General features: G+C 28.8%; 2 protein-coding genes across 7 annotated transcripts; one reads left to right on the top strand and one right to left on the bottom strand.

Moving 5' to 3' along the window:
- Window positions 1–132: 132 nt before the first annotated feature.
- Window positions 133–26,993, bottom strand: LOC107442617 (uncharacterized). 6 transcript variants are annotated; one of them, XM_087169266.1, is made up of 5 exons: window positions 26,869–26,970; window positions 24,237–24,310; window positions 21,461–21,568; window positions 20,305–20,427; window positions 133–3,756 (listed from the first exon to the last, which is right to left on the bottom strand). In XM_087169266.1, the coding sequence occupies exon 5, from the start codon at window positions 3,734–3,736 to the stop codon at window positions 2,246–2,248; it is 1,491 nt and encodes a 496-aa protein (XP_087025392.1). In that variant the 5' UTR covers window positions 3,737–3,756; window positions 20,305–20,427; window positions 21,461–21,568; window positions 24,237–24,310; window positions 26,869–26,970; the 3' UTR covers window positions 133–2,245. The 6 variants fall into 6 exon arrangements, with proteins under 6 accessions (XP_087025392.1, XP_087025391.1, XP_087025394.1 ...); XM_087169265.1 differs by lacking the exon at window positions 20,305–20,427 and having other exon boundaries at window positions 26,869–26,990; XM_087169268.1 differs by lacking the exon at window positions 21,461–21,568.
- LOC147806492 (uncharacterized) lies at window positions 9,441–13,495 on the top strand. The gene is made up of 5 exons (XM_087169270.1): window positions 9,441–9,577; window positions 11,228–11,365; window positions 11,461–11,599; window positions 11,687–11,740; window positions 11,816–13,495. Exons 1-5 carry the CDS (start codon window positions 9,470–9,472, stop codon window positions 11,857–11,859), a joined length of 483 nt encoding a protein of 160 aa, XP_087025396.1. The 5' UTR covers window positions 9,441–9,469; the 3' UTR covers window positions 11,860–13,495.
- Window positions 26,994–27,735: the final 742 nt, after the last annotated feature.

Genomic DNA, 27,735 nt, shown 5'->3' with positions numbered 1-27,735 from the left:
AATTTGACAAATAGGCAACTGTACTAGTCCGCTGAGCTAAGCAGTCAGTATATAGATTTAAACTATTTATTTAACTATTCTTTTCTGTATTTTAAAGGCTAATGTTTTGTGCAAAATAGATAACAACAGAAATGAAAATCAGCAAATAATAAAACAATTTATTAATAAATCTATTCGAAATATTAATACATTGAAGTTTGCCAACATCAATGCAGTTTAAACAGTTGCATCTTATATCATCCAGTAACTAAAGCAGATGGAAATTTAGTCATATGCGATCGTTTTATTCTTTATGAGTTAGAAATTTGAATGATAATAATGTAATATAATTGCATATAATAGTTGTAATCTCTAATTTGGACTCACTTGGGATTTGAACCGCAACTGGTAACAGAAAACAATTTTTTTTCCTTCTTATTTCTTGTTTTATACACGCTTCTCAATTAAAGTGAAACGAATTACTTTTATGGCAATTTTTATTTGCAATTGCTGTTTCAGCCTTTATAAGAAACGAAAATATTTTGTTTTAAAAATCATCAATTTATTTCGTCGAGGTGTTTAATTCACTTTTTAATGCAAAAGCGTTTGTTTAGTTTCCGATTCAATGGAAACTATGAATTTTTAAAAACTGAAACTTTAGTGAACGAAACTTACGAAAGAGCAATTACTAAAATAAAAAATCTTACAAATAATGCAATTCATATTAATTAGTAGTTATTGTTTTCATTATTAACAGTCTTTCCTTTATGATAAAAAGGAAACGAAGTATAATTTAAAATAATATAAAAACAAACACAACTATAATACAATGTGTAAAAATAACAAATATCAAAAATATTGTTTTGTATATACTTTAAAAACACAATGATGGAATTATCCATAAAAATTATGATTATCAAAAATTATGATTATCTGATTATGAAAAATTATGCCTGCATCTTGCCTGCTTTAAATGACACAATTTTATTACAAATAATTCAGTCTATTGTCACTGGTGGCTAAATGAATAATAAATACATTTTAAAAAAAAAACTGGGGAAATCCTATAATTATGAAGAAAAAGAAAAAAATTATGATCTAATATGTTTTGCAGGTTCATTTTTTATATAAAATAATTCATTTTACTAAAATTTGCTTGCAATATTCTAGAAGTTGAAGTCCTGTTTGTATAGTTGTTTTTCTTTATTTTAACTTTTCAAATTTTAAATAAAAATTAAGTATTTTATACTTTTTAAAGTATTAAATGCATAACTCTGATTAAAATATGAAGAGTTCATTGATTTGTGAAGAATGGGATATCATTTAACATATCTCTTCAAGCAGTAATTGTTTGTTCGATTTTTATTTTGTCTTTAGCTTCAAAAATATGCATTGAAATCTATTGAAATTTTTTTAATGTTGCTTTTCTAACTTTCAGTTAGTGCCTTAATTTTTTAAAATGGCAAGAAGCTATATTAAGGACACCTCCTTGATTCTTGAGAATAAGCCTTGCGCGATATTCATGTATTCCAATTTGAAATGTACCTATTTCTTCAATGGGTAAACTAGAATCAGGAAGTACGTTTAAATTTCCTTTACTCTTAATTCGTTCCACAAGTTGCTTTATAAGTTTATAATAATACCCTACACTTAACTCAATATTCTCGAAAATTAATTCTGAAACGTATTTGTGCTTGAAGAAATGATGTGCTGCTGCAATTTTGCTCCTGAAATTTGGTAAACTTACGGGGTAAATTCGAAATGCAATTTCAATGTTCTCCATTATCTGTGTGAATTCTCTAACAATGTACACCCGATAAGATGGATCCAGGATACATTCCAAAAAATGTCTTCCATTAAGTATTTCATCATCTGATCTGGTACGCATGACATCATCTGACTGAATTCTTCTATGAACCACGCGTTCAAAGTATGTATCGACGAATTCCCATAAATTAGCAATATCCATGGGTTTTAACCCATGCGTGAAGGAGGTGCAGTTTGATAAAACTTGAATAATCATTTTCAGTATGTGTATATTCAAATCATGGCGTGGGTAGAAATCTGTAATTCTATCGACAATGGAATATAAATGCGTTTTTTCACTGGTTTGGAGTTTATTGGGAGTAATCATTTTCTTGATTTTATTTATAATTCTTTCATTTACCGCACCACAGCGAGTAGAGATCCAACTCAGATCGTTTCTGAAACGGGTGTCCTTTTCTGCGTTCATTTTTAACACAGCAAACTGAGTTTCGATTTTGAATTATGCGAGCTTATCTGATGTATAACCACCTTCGCTATCGTCTGACTCGTCGCACCAATTTTTATTTATTTTGTCCAGTATTTCAATGCTCTTTTTTATTTTTTGATACTCCGAAATTTTAGACTTATTTTTCAAAGATGTATATTTAGCATAGTCATTAAATATAATTTGCAATGCAGATTTTTTTCGCCTTATAGAAGTGTATGATCTACTTCTATGCGTACGAAAAACACCTCTAATATAAAGTTCGATAGGATCTATTGCATATATCATAAAAGTACCTATTACAGTTTTATCTCTTACAGAAAAATCTGAATGGCTACTACCTATTCGGAATATTAAATTCAAAATTTTTTCAGCCTTGGCGTCACAGGATCGGTTTGTAATACATAGGCCAATTCTTAGTACGTTTAAAAATTCTGTCTCTTTATGGAATGGAGGGTGAGAATTGTATTTACAGTATTTAGGATTTACAGTTATAATGTTTTCTGTTTCCTTTATAACTTTTTGCAAATGTTCTCTCAAATCGCATCTTTTAAACTGATAAACAGATGATTTTAACTGATATAGCAGACTCGATAAAGCTTCAATAAAAGACTGGCTATTTTGTTCAGAAACTTTCAATAAATCCAAAAGTTTTTTTCCTGTGCCACTCTTAGAAAGTCCAAGAAAGTCCTTTAGCCATATCTGATCTCCAAATGTTACTTTTTCAATGTCTGTATCAGAAAATACGTCACTGTGATCTGCTAGCCGTTCTAGGGTTTCAGAAGTTTTTACATTTGTTGAACTCTTTAAGAACTCGCTAAGATCAGTATAAGAAGTTTGTCGTTTTGGATTTTTCAAAGCTTTTTCGTAGATGGCATTTTTATAAAAATCATCAGTAGGAAATGATTGACGCTTTACTATTTTAGCAGTTTTTTTTCTTATGGCATGTTTATAAGAAACATCGGTAGGATCAGTTAGCAGCTTTGGATTATCCAGAGACTCTTTCTCTGAGGATTTCTCAGAAAAATCATCAGTTTGTAAATTTCGGTGTGTTAGAAGATCATCCCAAGTCTTTTTATCTAGGGAATAAGCAACCACGCCAGTAAGATCGCTTTCTTGCTGTTTTAAATTAGCCGAAAGCCGTTTTTCTATGAGATTCTTAGAAAAATCATCAGTAGGTAATGTTTGGCATTTTAGATCATCCCAACCTACGCAACCATGAGCAACTACGCGAGTAAGGTCGGCTTCTTGCTGTTTTAGATTATCCGAAATCCGTTTTTCTATGACATATTTAGAGAAGGCCTTGTTATGATCAAACAGCGACTTTAGATTATCCAAAAGGTTTCCAGCATCGGTATTCGGTTTTCCAAAGGAATTTGGAAATATAGGCTGTTGTGATTTAAGAAACTCTTTAAAGCTTATTAACAAGTTGAGGAAACGAACAACGTCGCTTATGACTTTGATTTCTCGCAAACTTCCTTTCAACTCGACGTGTAGTTTCGACATAACAGAGAAGAGAAAGATACCTGGAAAAAAATGTAATTTAATAAGTCAAGATTGCACCCAGTAAGTGTGCTGAAATTAAAATCGTAACATTTCATTTTAATGCAGATTATTATGATTAGATTTTTAAAGAAATTCAACTGTAATTAAATCGCGTAATGACGAGGTTTTACGAGATTTTATTCCTATGAAGCATTTTATAACAGCGCCACCGAACTGCTGATGGAAATTACTATTGAATGCACTAAATGATTTACAATTTGTATTTTTGAGGAAACGGGGAGTTTATAAGTATAAATTATAAAATATATTTTTTGAAAAAAAAAAAGAACATTAATAAATGAAAAAGTTTAAGTTTGACAGTTTTTCATTTATTAGGCAATGAACAACTGTTGTGCTGATTAATTTAATACAATATTCTGCTGAAAGTAGTATCAGTAGTACTTTATTTACATTGCACTTAATCTGCACAATGGGCAATTGGTAACGACCTCGAGGATAATCCAAAACATGCTATCTCAATTTGGATCCTTTTACTTAACGTTGTTTCTCGGAGAGGTAACAACGGTTTTCGAATACTATTTTTTTTAGTGTTGTGAATTCGTAATAGTTATTTACAGCTGTTTTTCCTATTGGAAAAAATTCCCAGTACAAAAATTTTTATACCGGCTTATGAAACACCGGTTCCGGTATGATACTGGATCCAGTATAATACCAGTCCCATACCGGAAAAGGTGTTTCATAAACCGGTATCAAATTGATCCCAGTATGATACTGGAACCAGTATCATACCGGAACCGGTGTTTCATAAACCAGTATCAAATTGATCCCAGTATCATACCGGAACCAGTGTTTCATAAACCAGTATCAAATTAATCCCAGTATGATACTGGAACCAGTATCATACCGGAACCGGTGTTTCATAAGCTGGTATAAAATTTATTCCAGTACGATATCGAACCCAGTATCACTAGTGTACTGCACCCAGTAAACTGGGATGATGTAACAATTTATTTTTAATACAAGTATAGTGAGGTACTACAGTTTGATACAAGAAGGTTAGTGAACTGCACTGAATGGGAAAATAAAACATTGATACGAGTAAATAAATAAAGCTACCTGGTTTATACAGGGAAATAAAACATCCCCTATGAAACATCAATTCACACTTTGTCAAAAGCTATAGTTTGCATTAGGTTAATAAAAATCAAATAAACTGTTTTTTTTTTTTTTTAAACTTCTACACAGTTACGACACAAAAAATGTTTTGCAGCTACATGCAGAAAAGTGTAAATGCATTCTTCAGATTTTATGAATATTGATTGGGGATTAGAAATATTATGTAATGAATAGCCAAAAACTGACTAAAATAAGTCAAAATCTTATTTTTTAATTTTCATATCTCTTGAAATGACAAAATAAATTTTGTTAAATAAGCCTTGGAAATGTTTGACAAATGCAAATTCATATGCACAATAAGGAGACCGTGTGAAGTGTATATATCTATAAATATAAACAATCTAATTATAAAATCATGATTTCATATAAATCAATTAACTTCGGTTTATATTTGTAATTGATAAATAAAATTAAATGCAAATAACACAGATAGCATATAATGTTCGAAATGCCGCCAAAAATATTTGAAATGAATCTAATTTGACACTGTTCATTTTCTTTGAAATCAGGCATTGTAAAATATAATTATATAGTTATGTTACATTTTGATCAATGTACTTGCTTGCTACTATAGATTTAAATACAAACCAATTTAATTTTAGATATATTTGAAATTTAAATTATAGTCAAATTTAATCATTCAAACATAACAGTGATTAGAGTAGTATTTATAGCTACAAATGAAAGCTTAAATGACACAAGTTATTAACTAATATAAATAAAAATTTTGAATTATTTTACTCTGTCATTCTTCTATTGACATTTTTCTTAAGATTCCTTGATTTAAAGCACAATTTGATATAGTCATTTTCTATTTGAAGTATTTAATTTTTATGATAATTTACTTAACGCATAATATCTGAAAATTAAATTAGGAAAAAAAAGTTATCGCCTACAAAAATTTAATCTCAAGAGCGAATTATTTATATAACGACACATGTTCATAAATAATAAAATAAGCCCTAAATTTTAGAAAGCTTTTCTTATCTCAGAATTGTTGTGAACTCAACAAGTAATAATTAATATATATATTGAATAAAAACACACAACACAATATTAAAAATTTTAAACATTGGATATGACATAATTAAAACTCTGTCCTCAATAAGATATAAGAATTACACAATTACTAAATTGATATAAAAACATTACCACAATAGCCTAAAAAATGTTATTCTTTTTATTATCAAATGAAATGAATTGTAGTTTCAATAATGTGAAGTGGCTTAAAAGCTCAATTTTCAAGTGTCTGATGTCTAGCTGGTGGTTTTCTGGATCCCTCAGACGTTTCTTTAATGTAATGAACTATCTTTCTAGCTTCATCAAATAAGAGCCAGCAACAATGTCTCCATTTAGAGTTCCTAATATAAACAAATTTTGAATAAACAGAAAGTGCAGACTAAACAGCAATTTCAAAAAATCTCATTTTTAATATTGTATGCTTTTTCTTTTAATATTATGCTTTACCCTTTTATACTAAATTTCAGATTACAGTGCTAATTTAATTAAGTTAATATTTCAGATTGCAGTGTTAATTCCATAAGACATTTTTGGCATTTGTATACTTTTTCCTAACTATTAAATTGACAGCAAGAATTATTAAACGAATACAAATAGTAAAGAATTTTTACAAGCTTTAAACTTTTCTTACATCATGTTAGTAAATAAATAGGCAACGAAAAATGCTAAAAATGTCAGTCAAAGTTATATTAACTGAAAGCTTAATTGTGTTAAGTTTTTCATATGATAATGATAAATTTTACCATTACACAAATAGGATGCATATATTTTTCAGCTGATATAAACTGATTGAAATTAGAAAAGCATTATACTTTTAAAAAAAAATAAATAATAGTATTTATATTAATAGGGTACTGTACTACATTTACTCCAAATTTTAATTAACTTTTATGCTTTTTAAAAACTCAAAAACTAGCTGTTACAGGTGTAAATAACTTAGACAAAGATCCAGAATGCACAAAAAACAGATTTCATACAATTCAAATTATATGCGATTCTTACAAAAATTCAAATAACATATGTGCGTGTATAAATAATGTTACGAATATTCAGGAACTGTTCAATCATACATTTAAAAAAAAAAATCTATTGTGTAGTGTAACACACACAACACATACAAGAAATTAGACTCAATATTTAACCTAATAATTAAGTTCTTGAAACATTATACCATACTTTTGTTCAAAATAAGTATAACATATATTGTAAACAAAATTAAGAAGTATTAATTTGCCAGATGAGAATTAATTTGATACTAAAAGGTTGCAGAAAATTTAAAAAAAATAAGTACTAAAATTTCGAACACTGTATGATGTTAATTTAAAGATTAGCTATTGAAGCGCACAGACTGTAAATAAATAGAAGATTTTAAAAAATTTATTTATATTACAAATAAACAATTATCCAAATTATATAGACAAATTTATACAGTAAAACAAATTTTCAGAATAATTATTAAGTATGAGAAATACAATTGCAAATACTTATTTTTCAACCACCTACATCATACAGTGTTATATTTGTAATTGATTCCAATCAATTACAAATATACTCAAATTATCAACTGTCCAATTTAAACGTAGATCAAATTATAAAATTCAAGATTTGAACTGCAAAATTTTCCGCACCCTAGTAAGAAAAAATAATGGTCTACCAAATTTTATTATTTTTGTGTAATTTGAAAGAGATTTATTTCAAATAAAGGGAAGTTAATGTCTAACATAGGTATCGCTCATACTATCCAATTTCGTTGACAACTCAAAAGAAATCACCAGCGCCCACATCACAGAAGCACATTACCAACCAACTTTTCATAGTGACTCTATGCAAAGATTGAAGTATGAATGATCTGAAGTAACTTTTTACCATTTTAATTTCAATATAATAGTTTTTAAACAGTTCAGCTCATAACTTCCTCTAAAGCTTAGCATTTAAATGTATTATTAAGACAAAGAACATTAACGGGTTTAAACAAACAAAACTTGTACGTAAAGTTAAAAATGTAAGTATTCAGTGGCTGAACTCAGAAATAAATTTGCATATACTTTTTACATTCATAAAAATTAAGGAAGCATTCAGTTCTATTTATTTGTAACTACGATACGAAAACTTACAAAATTTTTCCACTACTTCAATTTATTAACAAACTGAATATCTTTAAAAACACTGTATCACATTTATGTACCAAGATATGAATATAATGAATGCAGGGCTGCCAACGAACACTTTCAGAATTCTGGAGGCTCAGCCAATACTTAAAACACATCACCGCAACTTCCGGGTAGCAGTCTGAGAGAAATTAAAACAAAAACATTAAAAAAGAGGACCACTTTAAAGAGTATAATTTGCACCCATCCCAGCAAATCTCTACTTGTCTTTTTTAAAAATATATATATATATAAATAAAAATATAATTAGCAAGCTTAAAATCCTTTTAGCGTCTTGACAGTTGTAGCCGGCACAACAGATCCTGACACTGAAATATCCCCAATTGTAGATTTATAAAGTATAAAATAACCATCAAATTAAAAAAACAATTTCAATAATAATGTGCATGTTGAATATGAAAAGAACTAGAAAACATACCTCGATGGAAATTACAAGGAATTAATAAAGTTTTCCAAATCATTTCTGAAAGAAAAAATTTATTTAGAAATTATATAATAGTAAACAAAATATATGCAAGCTATTAAGTAGTTAATATGAAACTTTTAAGTATCAACTGTTTTATTTGTAAAACGCTTTTTTAGTTTTACTGAAACTTCAGGGTATCAACAGTTAATAAAATATAATTTAAATTACATGATTAAAATTTTTAAAATAAAATTAAACATTAAAAATAACAAAATAATTTGCAATTATAAAATAATTCAAAGTCTAAAAATATTATATACAACTTAACAAATAATTAATTTGTTAATAACGGTGATCACATGATAATAATGAGAATTTATGTAAATAACATGTGATTTAAGTGTTTCTAATAAAGTCTCATTAAGAAATGCAGGAAGAAAAAAAAAACATTAAAAATATTTTCTTCTCAAGCAATGGAGTTTAAGTAATAACCCTAATGCAAGCACATGCAGTTTCAAGAATAATATAATATGTCTTGATTACTTAATCTATAAATACTGCTTAAGTATACGTTTTAACATTTCTGTAACTAGAAAATATGTAAATAAAAGCAAGAAATAAAGACAAAAATACACTTACTAAAATATAGCGCCAAGAATTACCATGAGGCATCCATGATAAGGACAAATGTAAACAAAGTTTGAAGAAATGTGATTGGCTGAAGTTCCATGGAGTCTAGAGTATGTTATGGAGACCCAGCTTAATGTAAAATTCCCCCCACAATGTGATTCGCCAGAATTTTATGGATAGCGGATGCAAAACTGCCCCTAGGTGGCATTACTTACCACTGGTGCAACTAATTTTTCATTCGTCTTTAATACACGTGCACATTATAACTGCACGTGTTACTATTAAATATCGATATTATATAAAATTTATTTTTGTTTTTTTTAACGAATAATTATGGGCAAGTTTTGTTACTGCCCAGGCTGTAAAACAGGATATCCATCCGAGATAAAAAAGAGAAAAGAAAAGCAGCTTCCTGGTATCAGCTTGTTTAAAGTTCCAAATGTAAGTTTCTAATTATGATTTCGTTTGTTTCACTTTTATGCTATTAAACTTTTACTTATTTTATGCTTTCAATAATATCGTAAGGATATTCTATTTTAGAATTGTTTTTTAAACATCAATGTAAATAAATTTTGTTTTAAATCTTCCATTTTGATCCACAAGTGTAGTCTTTGCTTCTTGTCTATTTAATTTGTTTATCAGTTGTTTTAATAAACTTATTACTAAAACGTTAAAGTGATTGGTTTTTTCAAAAATTGCTTATTTTGATTGATATGTTATCATCTAAATAATTATAGTTCAAAAACAGTAATTCTAAATACTTGAGGTTTTTCATTAGAAAATCTAGTTAACAGATTGAAATTTATATAACACTTTGTTAAAAATAGAATAATTTTACACATTAATTTGAATTGTAAGGAACATTCATTTATATGGATTTGTATGGCTTTCACTTAATAATAAATGAACTGAATCAGGCAAGCATACTGTTACATTATTATTTTATTAATAATGGTAAAGTACCTAAGGTTTTGGATTTTCCTTATGTTATGGTAAAATTTATTGTTATAGTTTCTAATTGTAGTATAGAATGCTGTGAATTTTATTTATCATTTCGTCTATTTTATTAAAAAATATTTTGATAATATCAACATACTTCGTGTAATACACCAAAAAATTTCATGTGAATATCTGGAAAGAATTTATTGTTCTGAGTGTTTGTATAGGTAATTTATTTTTTGTTCAGTGAAGTCACTATATCAACTAAATTATTGTAATACAATTCATTGCTACTCCCTTTGAATGTTTGATTGTTTTTATTTTCATAACAGAAAAAAACAAACATTTATGGCGTTGAGGATGAAGATTGGTTTTGATAATTTCTATTTTGAAGTTTTTGTACTTATCTGCTTTATAATTAGATGCAGTAGTTTGGATAAGTCTGTTTAATTATTTTAAGAAAGTGTTCACATAAGTTTTGATACAAAATCTAAGTGTGAAATCACTATTTAGAATAATAATTATCATAATTTTTTTTAAACAAGATTTGTTGTATTACTTACATTGATTTTAATTAATTCTGTTTTAAAGTGTATGAAATGAAGACAACTAACTTACAACGCTGAATCAGATATAGTTATGTCGTGTGCTAATTAAGTGTATGTTATAAGCATAATTGTTCAATAATGTGCATTAATGTTATCCATTAAAGAAAAATACATTGTATGTCATAAGAATTATTTCTTTTTAATTTATTGTGTATTACTATATTATTATTATTGATTATTAAGATTTTTAATAATTAAAGATATAATTATTGTTCTATATATTTTAATAAAATTTTTGTGTGTAACAATATTTACATTATGTCATTCTTTCATCAAAGTAATTTTAAGTAACAAAATTATTCAGTTTATTATTAATGTTTTGAACTCATATCAGGTATTCTAATTTTACTTGTTTGAATGACAAAGTATTTGTTTGCCATTGTATGACTTGTTTGGCCGTATTTAGAAATTAAAAAAATTTTTAATCACAAATTAATGTTAATTTCTTTTAATATACCTATCAAAAGAGATTTTATAATACATATTTTTTGATATGAGTTGTTTAGATATAAATATCTCACTTTATTTACATTATTTTTTTAAGGATATTAAACTTCTTGAAAAGTGGCAAAAAGCAATTCCTCGTGCAGATAGGATGCTTAAGTCTACTGATCATGTTTGTGCTTTGCATTTTGGTGAGGATGATATTGAGACCCATTATCAAGTTACATTACCTGGCGGGGTAAGTTTCATGTCAGTTTATTTTTGGGCTATGAAATAATATGTTAGTCGTTAAGATATAATATGAATGTTTCGTATCAAAATGTGTTTTTCTAGGTGGTTTGGAAACAAGAAAGGGAACGTCCTAGATTGAAACCTTCTGCCACCCCTTCTAAATTCCCAAATGTTCCCAAATATCTCTCATCTAATGTGAGAAAAAGGAAACCTCCTACTTCAAGAAATAAAGCTATAACTGGTATGTATTTTCATTTTCTTAGTTAAGAAATACGCGTATCCTGTTATTATTATAGTTACTAGAAATTAATTTTTTATAATATTTCAGATAAATCTGTTGATTCACTGAATTTAACATCTTCTTCCAATTTGATAACATCTGGTGAGTGAGAATACCATTTAAAAAAGTGAAAAAACATTTAATTTTATTATTTTTTAATGTGTATTAATTTTCTAGGTTCAGATATGAACTCAGCATTTACGGATGTTGTGCAAGTTTAATAACCAATTTAAATATAAATACATTAAATGATATATACGATAATCTGGAGGATTTAAATGTTCCCCTATTAGGCTGCTCTGATGAGCACAAACATTCACTGACTGTGTCCATTGTAAATTTTTTTTTAATCACAAGAATGCATTTTCTTTGTGATCGCTCCAATCGTATTGATGTTCACAAAGTTAATGAAACGAAAAAATATAGAAAATTATCCAAATTATAAGTTTTTTAAAATGTGAAATAGTCATTTGTTTAATTATTAATTTCATTTATATATAAAATTGGTTTATTGAGTCTTTTTAAGAAAAAAATTATCATTAACATGTTGCCATCTTTTCCATGGTATTTCCTTGATTCTTGTGATTAAAAGAAAATTTATTCAGGGTGTATGGAAAAAAAAACTTGAGTTCTTGCATCAAAGAAGTTTACTATTTTTTTTTTTGTCTGCTACCTATATATTACTAATATTGATATTAATTTGTACTAATTCTAATATATTGAAATGTGGTGCGTAGCATTTTTTAAAGGTGCTTATTTTTGATTTTCGTACCATATGAAAGCACCAGAAATATTTTTGAGTGCTTAAAAAGTAATTAATTGTTCAAAGATTTGGCTATGAGTGTAATTGAAGACATTTATACTAATATTGAAAATAGTTGCCATGTTTTTTTTTTCCTGCACCCTGTAATCTATTTCATTGATTTATGTATTTTATTTATTGGATTTATTAACCTGCTGCTATCCAGTATTTCTAAAATTTATTATAATTTATATATTCTGCTTCTGATAATGATTTTAATTAATATCTACTCTTAAGATGAAGTAGAGATTGTAGTATGGTGTATCAATTTTTTTTCTGGCATAGGTAATTTATTATTATTATTATTTTTTGCCTTTCATAAATTTTATGTTTGAAGTATTAATCAATTTTCATTTCCAGCTCGTGGTCTTTACAGGTGATTACTTTTCTGGCTTCTGCCTGGAACTTTATTTTATTTATAAATTTTTTTTTCATTTTCATGCATGTCATGTTTGACTCATTAATTAATTCTCTAATGATATATATCAGAAATTAACTCATATTTCAGGAATTAAAGAAATATAATTGTTTATTTTTATAGCCAGTGCTTCCCAAAGGAGAAGAAAAAATTGTGATAGGAACTATTAACCTGCAGTTTTCTTTGCTTCTTTAGATTTTTCTGACATTGCCCTGGAACTTTAATATTTTATTTCTTTGCCATTCATAGATTTTATGTTTGAAGTATTAATCAGTTTTCATTTCCAGCTGGTGGACTTTCCAGATAACTACTATTCTGGCTTTTGCCTGGAACTTTATTTTTTTTTTTTCATATGTCATGTTTGACTCAGTAATTAATTCCCTAATGATAATTCTTTATTTTTATAGCCAGTGCTTCCTAAAGGAGAAGAAGAAATTGTGATAGGAACTATTAACCTGCAGTTTTCTTTGCTTCTTTAGATTTTTCTGGCATTGCCCTGGATCTTTAAATTTTTCTATTTTTTGCCATTCATAAATTTTATGTTTGAAGTATTTATCAATTTTCATTTCCAGCTGGTAGACTTTACAGATAACTACTTTTCTGGCTTTTGCCTGGAACTTCATTTTTTTTTTTTTTTCATATGTCATGTTTGACTCAGTAATTAATTCCCTAATGATAATTGTTTATTTTTATAGCCAGTGCTTCCTAAAGGAGAAGAAAAAATTGTGATAGGAACTATTAACCTTCAGTTTTCTTTGCTTCTTTAGATTTTTCTGGCATTGCCCTGGAACTTTAATTTTTCTATTTTTTGCCAGTCATAAATTTCATGTTTGAGATATTAATTATTTTTATAGCTAGTGGTCTCTAAAGATGAAGAAGAGATTATAGTGTGGTGAATTAATTTATACTTCCTTGTGCTGGAATTTACAAATTGTACTTATATTATAACTGTGAGATATATATTATATATCGCACAGCTTGCTCTTTGACTTAGTGTAAAATACATAATTAAGTTTATTTAAAATTACTTTAAATGTTTTGGATCCTGGAGTGTTTTTTTCTTATGAGTAGTGTGTGAAGTATCATCCTTTGAGTCATCAAGACATGTATTGCTAAATAATTGACTCCATTGAAGCTGACGTTAGTAAAACTATGCAGCTCTTTGGGGTCAGTGATATTTGGCCAAGAGTTAATAAAGCAGAAGCAAGAGAATTCTTCCAATGATAATTGTCACGGTATGTCTTTTTTTCCTATTAATATGTAGTTATCCAGCATATTAGGCCAAATTTATAGACTGAGAATGCTTTCTTTTTTTTTACTGTTAAAACTGTGTCAAAATCATGTTTTCCTAAACTTTTTATGCTTGCCTTTTTTTTATATGGAAATTTATTATTATTTTTTTGACAATGTAGTTTATTAAAAAATGTTTAAGTTTCTAAAATTAACTATTGTAACAGAGGCAGAGTTTACTAGAAAATTGCATCAAAGGACAATAAAAGCGTAATTTTTATTTGAAAAGAATTGAGGGAAAAACAGTTTTAATACAGTTCTTTCAAAGTTTAACATTCAATTAATTAAAATCTATAGCTCCCCAATTGAATTAATAATTAATTTTTATTTTACATTTGATTAATTTTTGAACTACTAAAATAGCATTTAACTTTGAATTTGATTTAGAAAAATGTAAAAAAAGGAAATAATGTCTGAAAAATAACTTCTTTTACTAAAAAACTAAATTAATAAATGTTAGCTTTTACATGATGTATGTTTAGCCCTGAGAAAATTCTATAATATCACTATAAAACAAAGTCTCAAAAATAAAAACCAAGCAATATTTAATAATAATTTTGACTTGTAATAAAATGAAATTGGCACATAATTTTATAAGTTCGTTTCAAAAAATTTCAATAAAATAATCATCAAAAAATGTATCTCTCAAAAAAATATATTTGCCTGCTTTATCTTTTGTAAATTCTTTGAAATCATTGAAAAATCAATATAATCAATTAAGTAAAAAGAAAATCAGCAGATTCTTTAATTTTTATTTAAATGAAACGGACTATTTTTTTTTTTTAACGTTTTTACAGTTCTTAAAATTATGTAATCAAAATACACTTTCTTAAAACGCAAAATTATTCAATTAATCTGTTACTTTAGTCTATCCAATTATAAATTAAAATTTTTTGCAAGCCTAAATAAAAAAGGAAGAAACATAAACTAAACAATTAATAATACTTAATAGGCTAAAATTACACAAATGAATACTAAAGTCGTTGCTTAAAAGATGGGGGCTTTATCTATTTTAGTTGTTCCCAATTAACACAGTCAATGGATTTTTAGTCACCTCATATGGCATTTGCCATAGAACGATGTTTTTGCTGTTTGGAAACTCAACCAAAATTTGCGATCAACGCTTTCGTTATCATCCCCTGATGAGGAGGGAAACGGAGACTTTACTCCCCCCCTCCCTCACCCAGAACTTGTTTTTGCCGAGCTTTTACTTTGGCCGTTAGGCGGAGTTCTGTAGCTAGGTACAAAGTTGTTTGGGAGGGTGAAAAAGAGCTGCTTCCGTTTTTTAAGCGCGAGCTGGATATCCTACCGCTTTAGGATCCATGTGAAGTTCACACTGAGAACGGAACGAACTGAAAAAACTGATAAATTAGGAAAGTGGGTAGCTTTATATAGATTTAACGAACGACTAGGGTCGATTCTCGTCTTTGCATGATTCCCTTTCGTTTCTACATTAATCGCTCTTTTCAATTGAATTAAATTAATTATAGTGTTACAATACAAATTTATTTATTTATTTCATAAAAGTTTATTTTGTTTTATGATTTAAACTACAAATTTCAAAAACGGACTGAAATTTATAAATTTATGAAGGAGAGATTTAAGTTTGGTTAAGGTAAAAAGTTTTTAAGATTTTATAACAATTTTCAATTTATGTAAACATATTTCTTTTTTTACCAAGTCGTCGAAACCTAAACTAAATAATTTATTTTGCGAATTGATAAATTTCTTTCGATTGGGAGCAACATAGTTCTAGTTTAGTATAAATTCAATAAAATATTAATAGAAATTAACAACAATTTATAATAAAATTTAAAGTGATGCAATTAATAATATTCTTTTCTCATCATGACGAAACCTTGATTAAAATAATTTTTGTAAATAAAAAAATAAGTAAGTAAATAAAGTATAAACGAATAAAAAAAAGTTTTATTGTTTAATTACTTTTATTATAAAATTACTTTAATTTAAATAACTAGATTTTACTAAGATGACTTAGATTTTAAAATAATTAAAATGTGTAAAAATCTAACTCAAAAACTCCCTTCGCTCCAAAATTATAAAATGTTTTAATAATTTTAAATATGCATTTTTTTTAAAAATTGATGTACATAGAAAGTGTACGTTTTCACCACTCTTAATATATTTCTTCCACTCTTAATAGAGTTCTTATAAAAATCTAAGAAATTAATTATTGGAAATTAGTATATAATCAAGAAGAAAAAAAAACGAAGACTTTGTAAAATAATAAATTATTGAAGAAGTAAGCTAGTTTGAAAATGTCGAAACCTGTTAGATTTCCGGAAAAATATGCACTTTCTAAGAATTTAAGTTAGTATATTTTAAAACTACTTCAAAATTTCCAGCATGGATTCTAACTGGTTTCGAAATTTCCATCATGTTTAAAAACTGGTATCAAAATTTCCAGTACGATATTATACTGGTTTCACACTTTCCTATATATTTGAAATCTGGTATCAAAATTTCCAGTATGCTACATACTGGTTTTAAAATTTCCAGTGTGGCGTCATACTAGTTTTAAACTTTCCAGTATGGGGCTATACTGGTTTTAAAATTTCCCGTATGGTGCTATACTGGTTTTAAAATTTCCAGTATGGTGCCGTACCAGGTTTTAAAATTTCCAGTATAGTTTCATACCAGGTTTTAAATTTCTGGTATAGTTATACTGGTTCTGGTATCATTGTTACTGGTTTTTGATGCTGGTTTTGCGAATTTTAGTTTTATTCACCTCTTGATAGTTTTACTCACCTCTAGATGCTCAAAGAAGATTGTACAAAATTTTACTACAAAAAAACTTATTTTTCAAAAATGAAAAGCTCTTGTGAACTGGTTTTTTAAAATAAGAAAAAAATTTCATCAGTGCCTTGTTTGCGACATGAAAATGTGCAATTTTTCGAGTATTTGAATTATTTTTTTAATGAAGAATTCGCCAAAGAATATTTTCAGTATTTTTTTAATCATTAAATATTTGCTTTCTTAAGTCTAGTCAATTTAAATAGTGAGTGTGCATGCAGTATAAAACGCGAGGTTAACTTTGAGTTTCAAACACTCGAATTGCGTTTTTTTTCGCTGCCGAAATTTTTCAAAAAATAGCAATCAATTAAATTAAATTTCAAAGAATTAAATCTTCTTTCGTCTAAAAACTTATCCTGGTGAAATCTTGATTTCATACAGGACCTCATTCTGATTTCTAAAAATGTTCAACGGGAATTGAATATTTTGCATAAATTTTTCCTGAGGCTGTGCTTTAGCTATAATACTTTATGTACGTTGAGTTTTTGCCCATTAGGAAAATAGATATTGTCTTAAGCTTTTTATGTCTGCACCCTTTTCGACTGGATCAATTTTCCCTGCAAAACCATATGTAAAGAGTTGTAAGTGATAAAAAAAAACAGGCTAACATAAGCATTAATAAAAAAGCAACACAAGATCAAATAATGAAAAGAGCAAACGATAATTTTGGAACTTCTAGGAGTTGATTTTTTTTCCAGACTCAGTTTCATTATTATTTCTGCTACCACCAATGTGCATTTTCAATATTTTTACATAATATTAATTTAATTTGTATGTTCATTTTATGATTAACTTATTCGTAATTAATTGTCTTGTTTGCGATTTTAATATAAATATGAATACTGAAGAAGGAAAAGAATTCTGTGATGAATTAAAAGACGCATCTTGGCTAGATTTAGATACCTGCAAGTGACGTTTTCGTGTGTATGGATCTTGATTGGCTGATGAAACGTGAGCATTGCTTATGTTAGCAACTGTTATTCCCTTCCATATTGCGAAAGCCAATCTCGTCAAATACAATCTCGTTTGTCTTTATTGATACCCGGATGCCCTCTTTGGGGGCGGGGCGGGGTTTAGCAATAAATTAACACAAAGACAGACAATAAGATATATAGAACATAAACATTATGTATAAGGATACACATTATGCCTAATACTGTGGCGTAACTACCACTATAAATATTAAATTCGCGATCGCAACGAACTATAGGGGGCGTTGTTGTATGAGACGCTTACCTGCGATTTCCATATGAACCGTCATTCAGTTACTCTGGAGACGTCGTTAATGTAGCGTGTAGCATTGCAACGTTCCTTCTTTATTGTGGCTAATTAAATTTAAAAAAGAAAAATGCTTGACATTCTTTCTTATGCAAACGAAAACAAAATGGTATCTCTTTTTATTAGAGAAGGTATATCCAAAACACACCGGAAAAATATTTGTACATTAACAGAAAAAAATATGTATATTCTTATAAGAGTTAAAACCTAATGCCCGAGAAATAGTATTACTAAATTTAATGATATAACATGAAAGGCCCATTTAAACTTTACATTCTATAGTTTTAAGAATCATATTAGTTCAAAAATTAAAATGAACAAAAAGTATACATAAGCCTCATAATTTTATGAAATTTAATTTTGTAAACAACGTTTTTTGACAACAATTTTTATCAAAAAATTTCAAGTTTCAATAAAAATCATTATTTAGAAACTAAGAAACGTAAAATAAAGAATGCTGACGAAACAAAAACAATTCTTTTTTGTCGCCATTTTTAGTGCTACGAATATTCGTCTTTGGGATTTGCCAAAAACAAAACAAGATGCAATTTTATTTTTTCAGGAGGGAAATATTTGACCGAAAAAACGAAAATGTTCCAATTCCCACAACATAAAACTTTATCTTGGCAAACGTACGTTTTGGAAATGTTATTTCATTTGGAGTCTTATTCATCAGAGTTCATATGGCGATATGATTGTTTTGAATCTATGCTAAACTCTATATCGGCTCATTTTCCACCGAAATCCAATTAACTATTTTGATTTTAAATAAAGTGTTTTATTTTATGAACTGTCGCAAAAATTTTAAGTGTAGATTGGCGGCACTTAAAAACCGCCAAATCTGTAGCGGCGGTGGCGTTAATACATCGTAAGTACCGAATTTTTATTCCATACTTTTCTGAATCATATTATTTCAAACATTGGAATATACAAGAAGTATACATAAACACATAATGTTATACCATTTAATTTTTCAAAAGTATTTTGAGAACAATTTTTATCAAAAAATTATAAACTAAAAAACGGAAAATAAAGAATTCTTAGGATAAAAAAAACGATTTTAAGAATTATTAACATTGAAATAAAAACTTTCATATTGTTTCTTTTTTTATTATTCTTATAGTTCTTAATCAGACGTAAAAAACCATTCTGTAGAGAACCATCATCAAATGAAAAAAAAATATTTACAAGCAAATTTTTTATTGTAAAAATCATTGCACTTACCTGATTTATGATTCCCGGAGAATTCCAAAATGATAAGTTCCTTGTTTGAAAACTTTATTCTCAAATAATAGATACATAGTTTATACCTTCATTACTTTTAGATAACATACTACACAGCAAAATTTTATAATTGATATGAATTTGAATATGTAGCTAAAAACAGAATAGCTGAATTCTAGTTGAACTTATTCTTTCAAAATTAAAAAAAACTTACCAAGAAAACGATTTAAATTAATTAAGAATCAGCACAAATGGCACTATTTCAAGTAACTTGGATAATTTTTTATTGTTGTTTTCCGAATTATATGGATACAGAAATATATACTATTCTATAACGAAGAAGAATATGCTATAACTATTACAATTCTGTATGTTCTGAATTCATATTTATTCACTGGAATGACGAAAGCAATGTTGACTTCACTTTAATTCGTAATGAATTGAAGACAGAAGAAATGCATTTTACCTTAATACACACATCTGTAACAGTATCCGAAATCGGAAGTCATCAGTTGCAAGTTTGTTGATAATAGAAATTAAAAATTATTGAGGAATTTTTCTTCAAATGTTTGGCGTGTTCTGTTCCTGAAAGATTTACTAATATTCTGGAGATTTTTTTCAAGTTCTTCGGCCTTTTCCTTAGGGAAATTTTGTTTCTTATTTGCTGCTAAAAAATGGCGTCTGATTCAGTCAATGACTTTGATGGAACTAAATGAAAACGTGATAAATTAATGTCCGATATTTACAGGCTCCCGCTAGACGGCGTACTCGAGCGTTGCGATCGCGAATACCAAATCGCTAGTATATAATACATGTAAACTTGTTTTCATCAGGAGGTACCTTTTGATAGCTGAAGGTTGACATAATCGATAATAAAATCTCCCTACAATGGTGACCTGCCGACATGATAAGAACTTGCTCCACATTAAACAGTTGATTTGCTTAAAAAATATATATATACTGCTGAAAGAAAAAGAAAAAAAAATCCGGTAAAGTAAATAAACTCTCTCGGTCAATAAACAAAAAATGAAGAAAAATATATATATAAGGAGCGAAATGCTAACGGAAAAAAAAAACTGAAGGGAAAAAAATAATAATAATGAGAGAAATGCCATAAACAGAAAATGAAGAAAAAAAATATAATAAGCAAATTTGCTATAAATTAATGAATAGCTTGAATCAACTAGTGGTATTCGTTCATCGAATTCCATCACAGATGAAATTCTGGAAGGAGAGTAATGTGGCGTAACTACCACTATAAATATTAAATACCAAATTGCTAATATATAAGACATGTTAACTCGATTCTATTTTGAGCTACTTTTTGATAGATGAAGGTTGACATAGTCGATAATTAAATCCCCTTCAATACTCAAAACAAAAGGAACCACGGTCACAATTAAATACATAAATAATAAATCTAGGTTAAATAAGAGATGTAGACAGAAAGCAATTATATTTTAATAAATTCAATAAGTGATATGGCGATCTATTTAGTTGAAGTACGTTAATTAACATAAATGTTAATTAATTTACGCAGTTCAATTTTAGACAGAAATATCCGGAATATTAATATGTTCTTTTGCTAAGGAGCAACCAGCAGGCTTTTAAATTATAAGTCGGGTGGTTATACATCAGTGTTCTTTTTTTTTCAGTTCAGAGTATCCCGTTGAAAGCCAATCCAGGACATTGGGTGCCAAGAGAATAAATTTTAATTGATTCAGTTTTTGTAACCCATGACTTGAAATGCTGTGGCGCTTACAAAAGAAAGTCTACCCAGAAAAAAAAGAACATTTGTCCAATGAGTAACTACTATTCTCAATAATGCTATCTCAATTTTCTCTCTTTTCTTTTATCTATTACTTACTGTTGAGTCTTTTATTTTTATATATATTTGAGTATAGAGAAATACAAAGGACATCGACATTAGTCCTGCGGTAAATATTGAATTAATAATGTAATTGATTCATTGACAAAAACATTATGCAAAACAGACCTGCCGAGTCATCCTAATCTTCAAAGGAAATTCCAAGTCTGAAGCGATTAGAAGTGAGGAGAAAGTCTGTAAAAATTGCTCAACACAATAAAAGACCTCCACAAGTTCCTAAATCCAGAAAAAGAAAAACTAATCAATGGATTTTAAGAGCATTTGTCAAATTGGGAGAAGAAGAGACTCGACTTTCAACTTAGTAATCACGCTTATTTTTTTTAAAGCGAAAGAATTCTACGTGAAGATTATCTCAAGAAAACCAAATAGATGATCTTCTTTCATAGTAGTTCATAAAATAAAAAAAACTGTGAAACCAAATTGATAAATGTATATGAATCACAATAAAAAATAAGCTGAAATGAGCAATTAGATGAATATGATTGTACAAAACTCTCTTACTCGGCAATATTACACATTTCACTGTTTATAACTTCAAATAAAGACGCTTCAAAAAAGAAAAAAAAGTACCGAAGCAAGCGAAATAGTGGTAAATGTTCGCCTTTTTTCGATATCTCTCTAATTTTTATTCATTCACGTACATATGAAGACTTATGTACTTAATACACAGAAAGCTTTATAAACCCATGTCAGAGTTAAAAAAGTAACAGATAACACAAATTATGGCACTAAGATATGTCAAGGTTTGAGATGGGATTTGAACCCTCAGCCTCTACGCATCAAAGCGTTAGGCATCAAGACGATGCTCTTCGGCCAATCTTACTAAAAATTATATAAAATTCCTCTTGAAAGCCAGCGATTTTCGCTCAAATAAAAGTTGCTGATTCTCAAGTACATCATTAAGTCTTTCGGGAACCCTATATGTTTGACCTAAGATCTTTTATTTACACTAAAGACGACATTACTTTAGAAAAACATAATAGTATTTCACTCGTCAACAGAACATTTAGTTCATTTAACCCGTTAGATCTTAATTTTGCTCCAGAAAAACAATGATCCTAATTTTTAAAACTCTAATTAGACCGATCTAAATGTAGATAGAAGTTTGTACCTTGAATCAGTTTTAAGTTTCTACTTTTTTTTTATATTCCCTAGTGAGTAACCCTAATAGATCAGTAACTCTAGGTCGGAGAATAATTTTTGTTTCTGCTATACTTCTGCAGCTTCTTTTACAGCAAATTTTATACTTGTCTAGTTTTGGCAAAGGCAGTTATCGACCTTAAGGCAGTTAACTAAACTTCTAAACGCTAAACATCTGTTTCTTGATACTTTAAGGTCATGCCAAATATACAACCACACATATCGCCGTAACTCTTCTTTTTGAAATTGTATCTGCTTTCATGGGCTTAGGACAAATTCTGGTACTTTTCATCATCACAATATGTTTGTTACATTTTTCTTATTTTTTTTATTTTTTATTGATGTCTTGCCTATTATGTTTGAACCCTCAACCAACTCCTAAATTCCATTTTCTGAGTAACTACTTTTGTTAATTTTAAGATTTCACTAAATTCTTTGAGGCCTTCTGGTTGGGGGCAGGGAATCTTGGTGAGGTCGCTGCTATGCGCGCCCGGCGCCCAACCTACATCAACCAGGGTTTTCCCTGGAGTTGCTTCTGCCTCCCTTGCCCATTTATCCGACGTGTTGCCATGGATCGTCACCAAGCCTACCTTTTTGAATCCTTATTTTCTTTTGCTGAGAGGTCACGTGTGCGCACTTAGAATCCACAGTATTCCCCGGATGTCCCCTGACGGGGAAGGGACGGGGTTAAGCTTTGATATAACCACACATATGTTTATTTTTAAGTACTACCTACTAATATGTAGTCATAGAAATCATTGCAATTTACTAGATTCTGACGGTCAAAGTATAAAAAATAGCATTTTTTTTTAAAGATTTTTGAATGACCTTTGATACAAAGGTCCACTGAAAGGGTTTATGATATAATAGTTTGTGGAGATGTAGTAGAACATAAAAAAATGGTCGTGTTGCAATTCACTCACTTAAAAATAAACTGATGCTTATAAATTAAGTGGTTTTCTCAGTAGTTTAAGGGATCAGCAATTTTTTCCCCCCGAATTTTTTTTCCTTCGAAAATTAAAAAAAAAAAAAAAGAAAACACGTGCCTAATGATTTTACATAAAGAACAGTTTCAAGAAAATCAAAAATGTCAAATATCCAAATTCATCCCCCCCCCCCAGGATTTTAAAAAAAAAAAAACTGGCTTTTAGGTTTAATTAATTCATAACATGAAAATAGTATGCTACTTCGAATGAATAGAGAGTAAATATATAATCACGAAGTAATCGTAAACTCTAGTTTACTTGCTTTTACCTTCAATTTGGAACTGGAGAAAGTGACGAAATAACTGGTTAAAATTGCAATCCTTTTGATTCAAGCAACTAATAAAATTACACATGATATATGCACTTAAATTAAGAAACGATAAAAAAAAAAAAGAATACTATATGCTTCGGAATTAAGGTTATGAAAGTAGAAAATCTTGATTGTTACGATTTAGTATCGGGAAAACTATCTGTAAGTAAGTGTTTTTACCGATATTTTCCACTCTAGAGCACGTTCTGGTAAATCTAATAAAGCAGAGCAACCGGTAAAAGCAAAAATGAAGTTACCAACTCATGGCAATTTAGTGGGAATATTCTAAAAGAAGTTATCTGCAGTAGTGAATCGCTTTGTTCACCAAAAATGATCATGAGATAGTAATTCAAAGAGAACATATTTGAAAAAGTGCTTTCACAAATACAATACAAAAGTACAAAATACGATTCAAAAGTACATAAATACAAAAGTGCAAGTTTCTTACTGTTAACAGAGATCACTTAATCAATAATGCGCCTTATCTATCCAAGTTTAGTAGCTTAACGTCGGCTTCAAGACCTAATAAATGCAATAAATATATGTTTAAAAAAATGCACAGCTTATTTTAAGATTTTTATTGCTTTACTTGAAAATTTAAAAAAAAATGTAGCGTTCAAAAAATGTTCGATTTTCTTATGGCTAGTAAGGCTATTAAAGTTCTATGCTGAGTTTGATACCGATTACAACTTACTTTATTATAGATAATTATGTAATAACTAGTTACTTGTAATCCTAACTTGTAGAGATTGTAAGAAATCATGACAAGCATTCAAGAAAATTAATGATTACACGAAATAATTACCTACAATCACAAGTTATTATAATTTTGATAACATGTACCCATGATTATAAATAATCACGATTATTCGAACAAGAAAGGGCTATACGTAACGAAGGTTTATGATTACTTCATATAAATAAGCAAACAATTCACTCAGAATTAGAGTCGGGCAAAAATACATTTGATTACTAACTAATGAACACCTAACAACTAAGTAATCAAATTGAGCACTATCTTTGCAAATTAATCGTGTGAACTGATGAAGAAATTATATTTTCTCATCATAAATTTTTTTTAATGACTCTTATATATATAGATATACAGGGTCCGCGCTAAGCATTCGCCGCCTCGCCAAATGCGATAAAATCGTAAATTCATCGAAAGAAATTGTATTTGTGCGAATGATTTTTTCTATTGAAACGAAAAATATATATTCTCCTCGATCATGGTAAAAAAAGTTCAAAAGGAATTTTTTTTAACTGTTCTGTATATTTTATTCGATTCTGCATATTTCATTCGATTACAGTAATTTCCGTTAGATACGTCGAATAACCAATTGGAATTATATTAATTGCAGATAATGTAAGTATAAGCAACAGCAGATTACGTAAGTATGAGACAAACTACCGTAAAATACAGACTAATATAATCGATGCCGGATTGCGCGATATTGAGTGACATAACCTGCAGTTTGTCAATAAAACATATTAAGTGCATATTATAAACATTACAAGTTGCATATTATCATCCAAATATTTTTGCAGAAAATAAGTTTTCTCGTGACAATAACACAATATAGCTTTAGGTTTATCCTAATATTACTGCTCTAGTCTAAGAAGTTATCAAAAATTAACCTGTTTCTTTCCCATTCATTGCTCATTTACTGCTTCCCAACTACAAAATGACGCTCGATTTGAATTTGCATTTTATAAAATAATTCAATTTGCAGTAAATTTGTATTTTGATTTGAATCATTTTACGGGAAAAATCAATCATAAATGATTGTCAGATTTTGCTTTTGGCTAAGAATTTCGAAAATTGGCTAATACTTTTGATATTTGGCTAATTTACTGGCTGATAATTTGAAGTGGACCCTGTATACATATAATGTAACCTGTTTGACTGTTTCAAGAACTGAGGTCAAATGTGATTGTCAGAAATACCTTTAGATTTCTCTAAAACAGTTGGGAGAAAGAAATATAAAAATTTTAGGCAAAAATATAAACAGCAAGATATTAATTAAAGTGTACAAAGTCAGCGTTAACAAATGGCAAAATTTAACATAGCGAAAACTTATACCAAATCGCGACATATTTTGAAAAGATACAGATAATAAAAGTGCCAGACAGCCGGAAATTGAAAACTTAATAAATTCTGATAGATAATCGCTCAGGCGTTTGCAATAAAATGTTTTTGACCAAGAATGAGATCGAAAAAATATTAAAATAAGTAGCCAAAGTTAGCGAAAGATTCCACTTATAGTGGATGACACGCTAATATGTCGGTCTAGATTAATGGAACATCGGATTTCAAACACTCAAAAATTGAAAAATTGGCCACCCGGAGGGCGGAAAAGACTCACCAGGAATGCCTTGTGGGATTACATGTTGAATTTAATTAACTTCGGGGTGAAAAATGGATATTTATTTCTTTTATAAGATGTTTTTGAGGACTCCATAGGAGTTGTTGTTTCGTTAGTGGGGATCTAGATCAACTTTTCCTTATGGTATACTACCATAATACAAATCTTTATGGTTACCATTGGCCTATGGTATACTGTCATACAAATTTCTATGGTTGCCGTAGGAGAATGGTGACGTGCCATATAAATGCCATACTGGTCTCTATGGTTACCATTGGCCTATGGTATCTTGCCATACAAATTTCTATGGTAGTCATAGGCTTATGGGGTTTTGCCATACAAATCTCTATGGTAACCATAGGCGTATGGTATCTTGCCATACAAATTTCTATGGTAGCCATTGGCTTATGGGGTTGTGCCATACAAATCTCTATGGTAACCATAGGCGTATGGTATCTTGCCATACAAATTTCTATGGTAGCCATAGGTTGCCATAGATTACCATAGGCTTCTCTATGGCAAATTTTCCTAAAGGTCGGCAATCAAACTGGCTTTTTCAGTCTGCCTTATTATATAATATTAATTCAACTAATTTTGCTAACGTTTTTTATTAATTTGTGACTTATTCGTCTCATTTCTGTATCTATACTATAATTAAATGAAAAAAGCTATTATATTTTATTCCCTTCATTTGAAGGGGGAAAAAAAACTTACCTCTAAGCAAAACTTTAAGTTCGTCGAAATTGATTCGTAGCTGCAAAACGATAACTTTAGATATCAACGAAATTAACCATCTGTTTAAAAATGATAAGAGATTTCACCATTCTTGAAATAATCAGTCGGAGCTGTTAGTCTGTTTCATAGGCGTTTTACATAAAGATAAGTTAACTGATAAGAAAGAAAAGACAAATAAAACCTATACGTTTTGAGAGAAATATGGAAATAACAATAACTGATATGGAATAAATTTTTTTCTGAGTGTATCACCAAATATTGTGTAATTGGAATATTGCATGTTCATAAGATTAGAATTCAGTTCAATAAAATTAAATTTTATATTTAAATATTTGATACCACTAATTTAAGCCTTTAAAAATGTAAAAACGTTAGAAAAGTAAAACTTAAAAAATTCACCATAATAAGAGTATTCTTGTCTAATTGATCTCCAAATGTTACTTTTTCAATGTCAGTCTCAGAACAAGTATCACTATGATCGGCTAACCGTATTAGAGTATCAAGAGTTTTTAAACTGCTGTTTGTAGAAAATGCAACACCATGAAAGAATCATCAGAATCAAATGAAATTTAATGCAGAAACGACTTGTACTGATACAAATAAATGATGAAATTTTCAAAACAAAAGAAACAAATTAAGCGTCCGAAATCAGTATTTGGTGCAGCCACCACGCGCTGCAATAAGTGCTGCTATACGACGTGGCATGGAGTCAAACAGATGTTGAATATCTGCTTGAGGAAGAGAATTCCATATCGCTTGTATGCGCAACCAAAGTTCGTCTTTGGAAACTGCAGGACGCGGATCACGAGTGAGACGCCGACCAACCATATCCCACACGTGCTCAAT

This window comes from Parasteatoda tepidariorum, chromosome 8 (genome assembly GCF_982258835.1).
Source record: "Parasteatoda tepidariorum strain Cologne lab strain chromosome 8, Ptep-v5.0, whole genome shotgun sequence".
Lineage (NCBI taxonomy): Eukaryota > Metazoa > Arthropoda > Arachnida > Araneae > Theridiidae > Parasteatoda > Parasteatoda tepidariorum.
The sequence above is the reverse complement of the archived record's forward strand: the minus strand, read 5'-3'. Positions and strand labels throughout refer to the sequence as shown.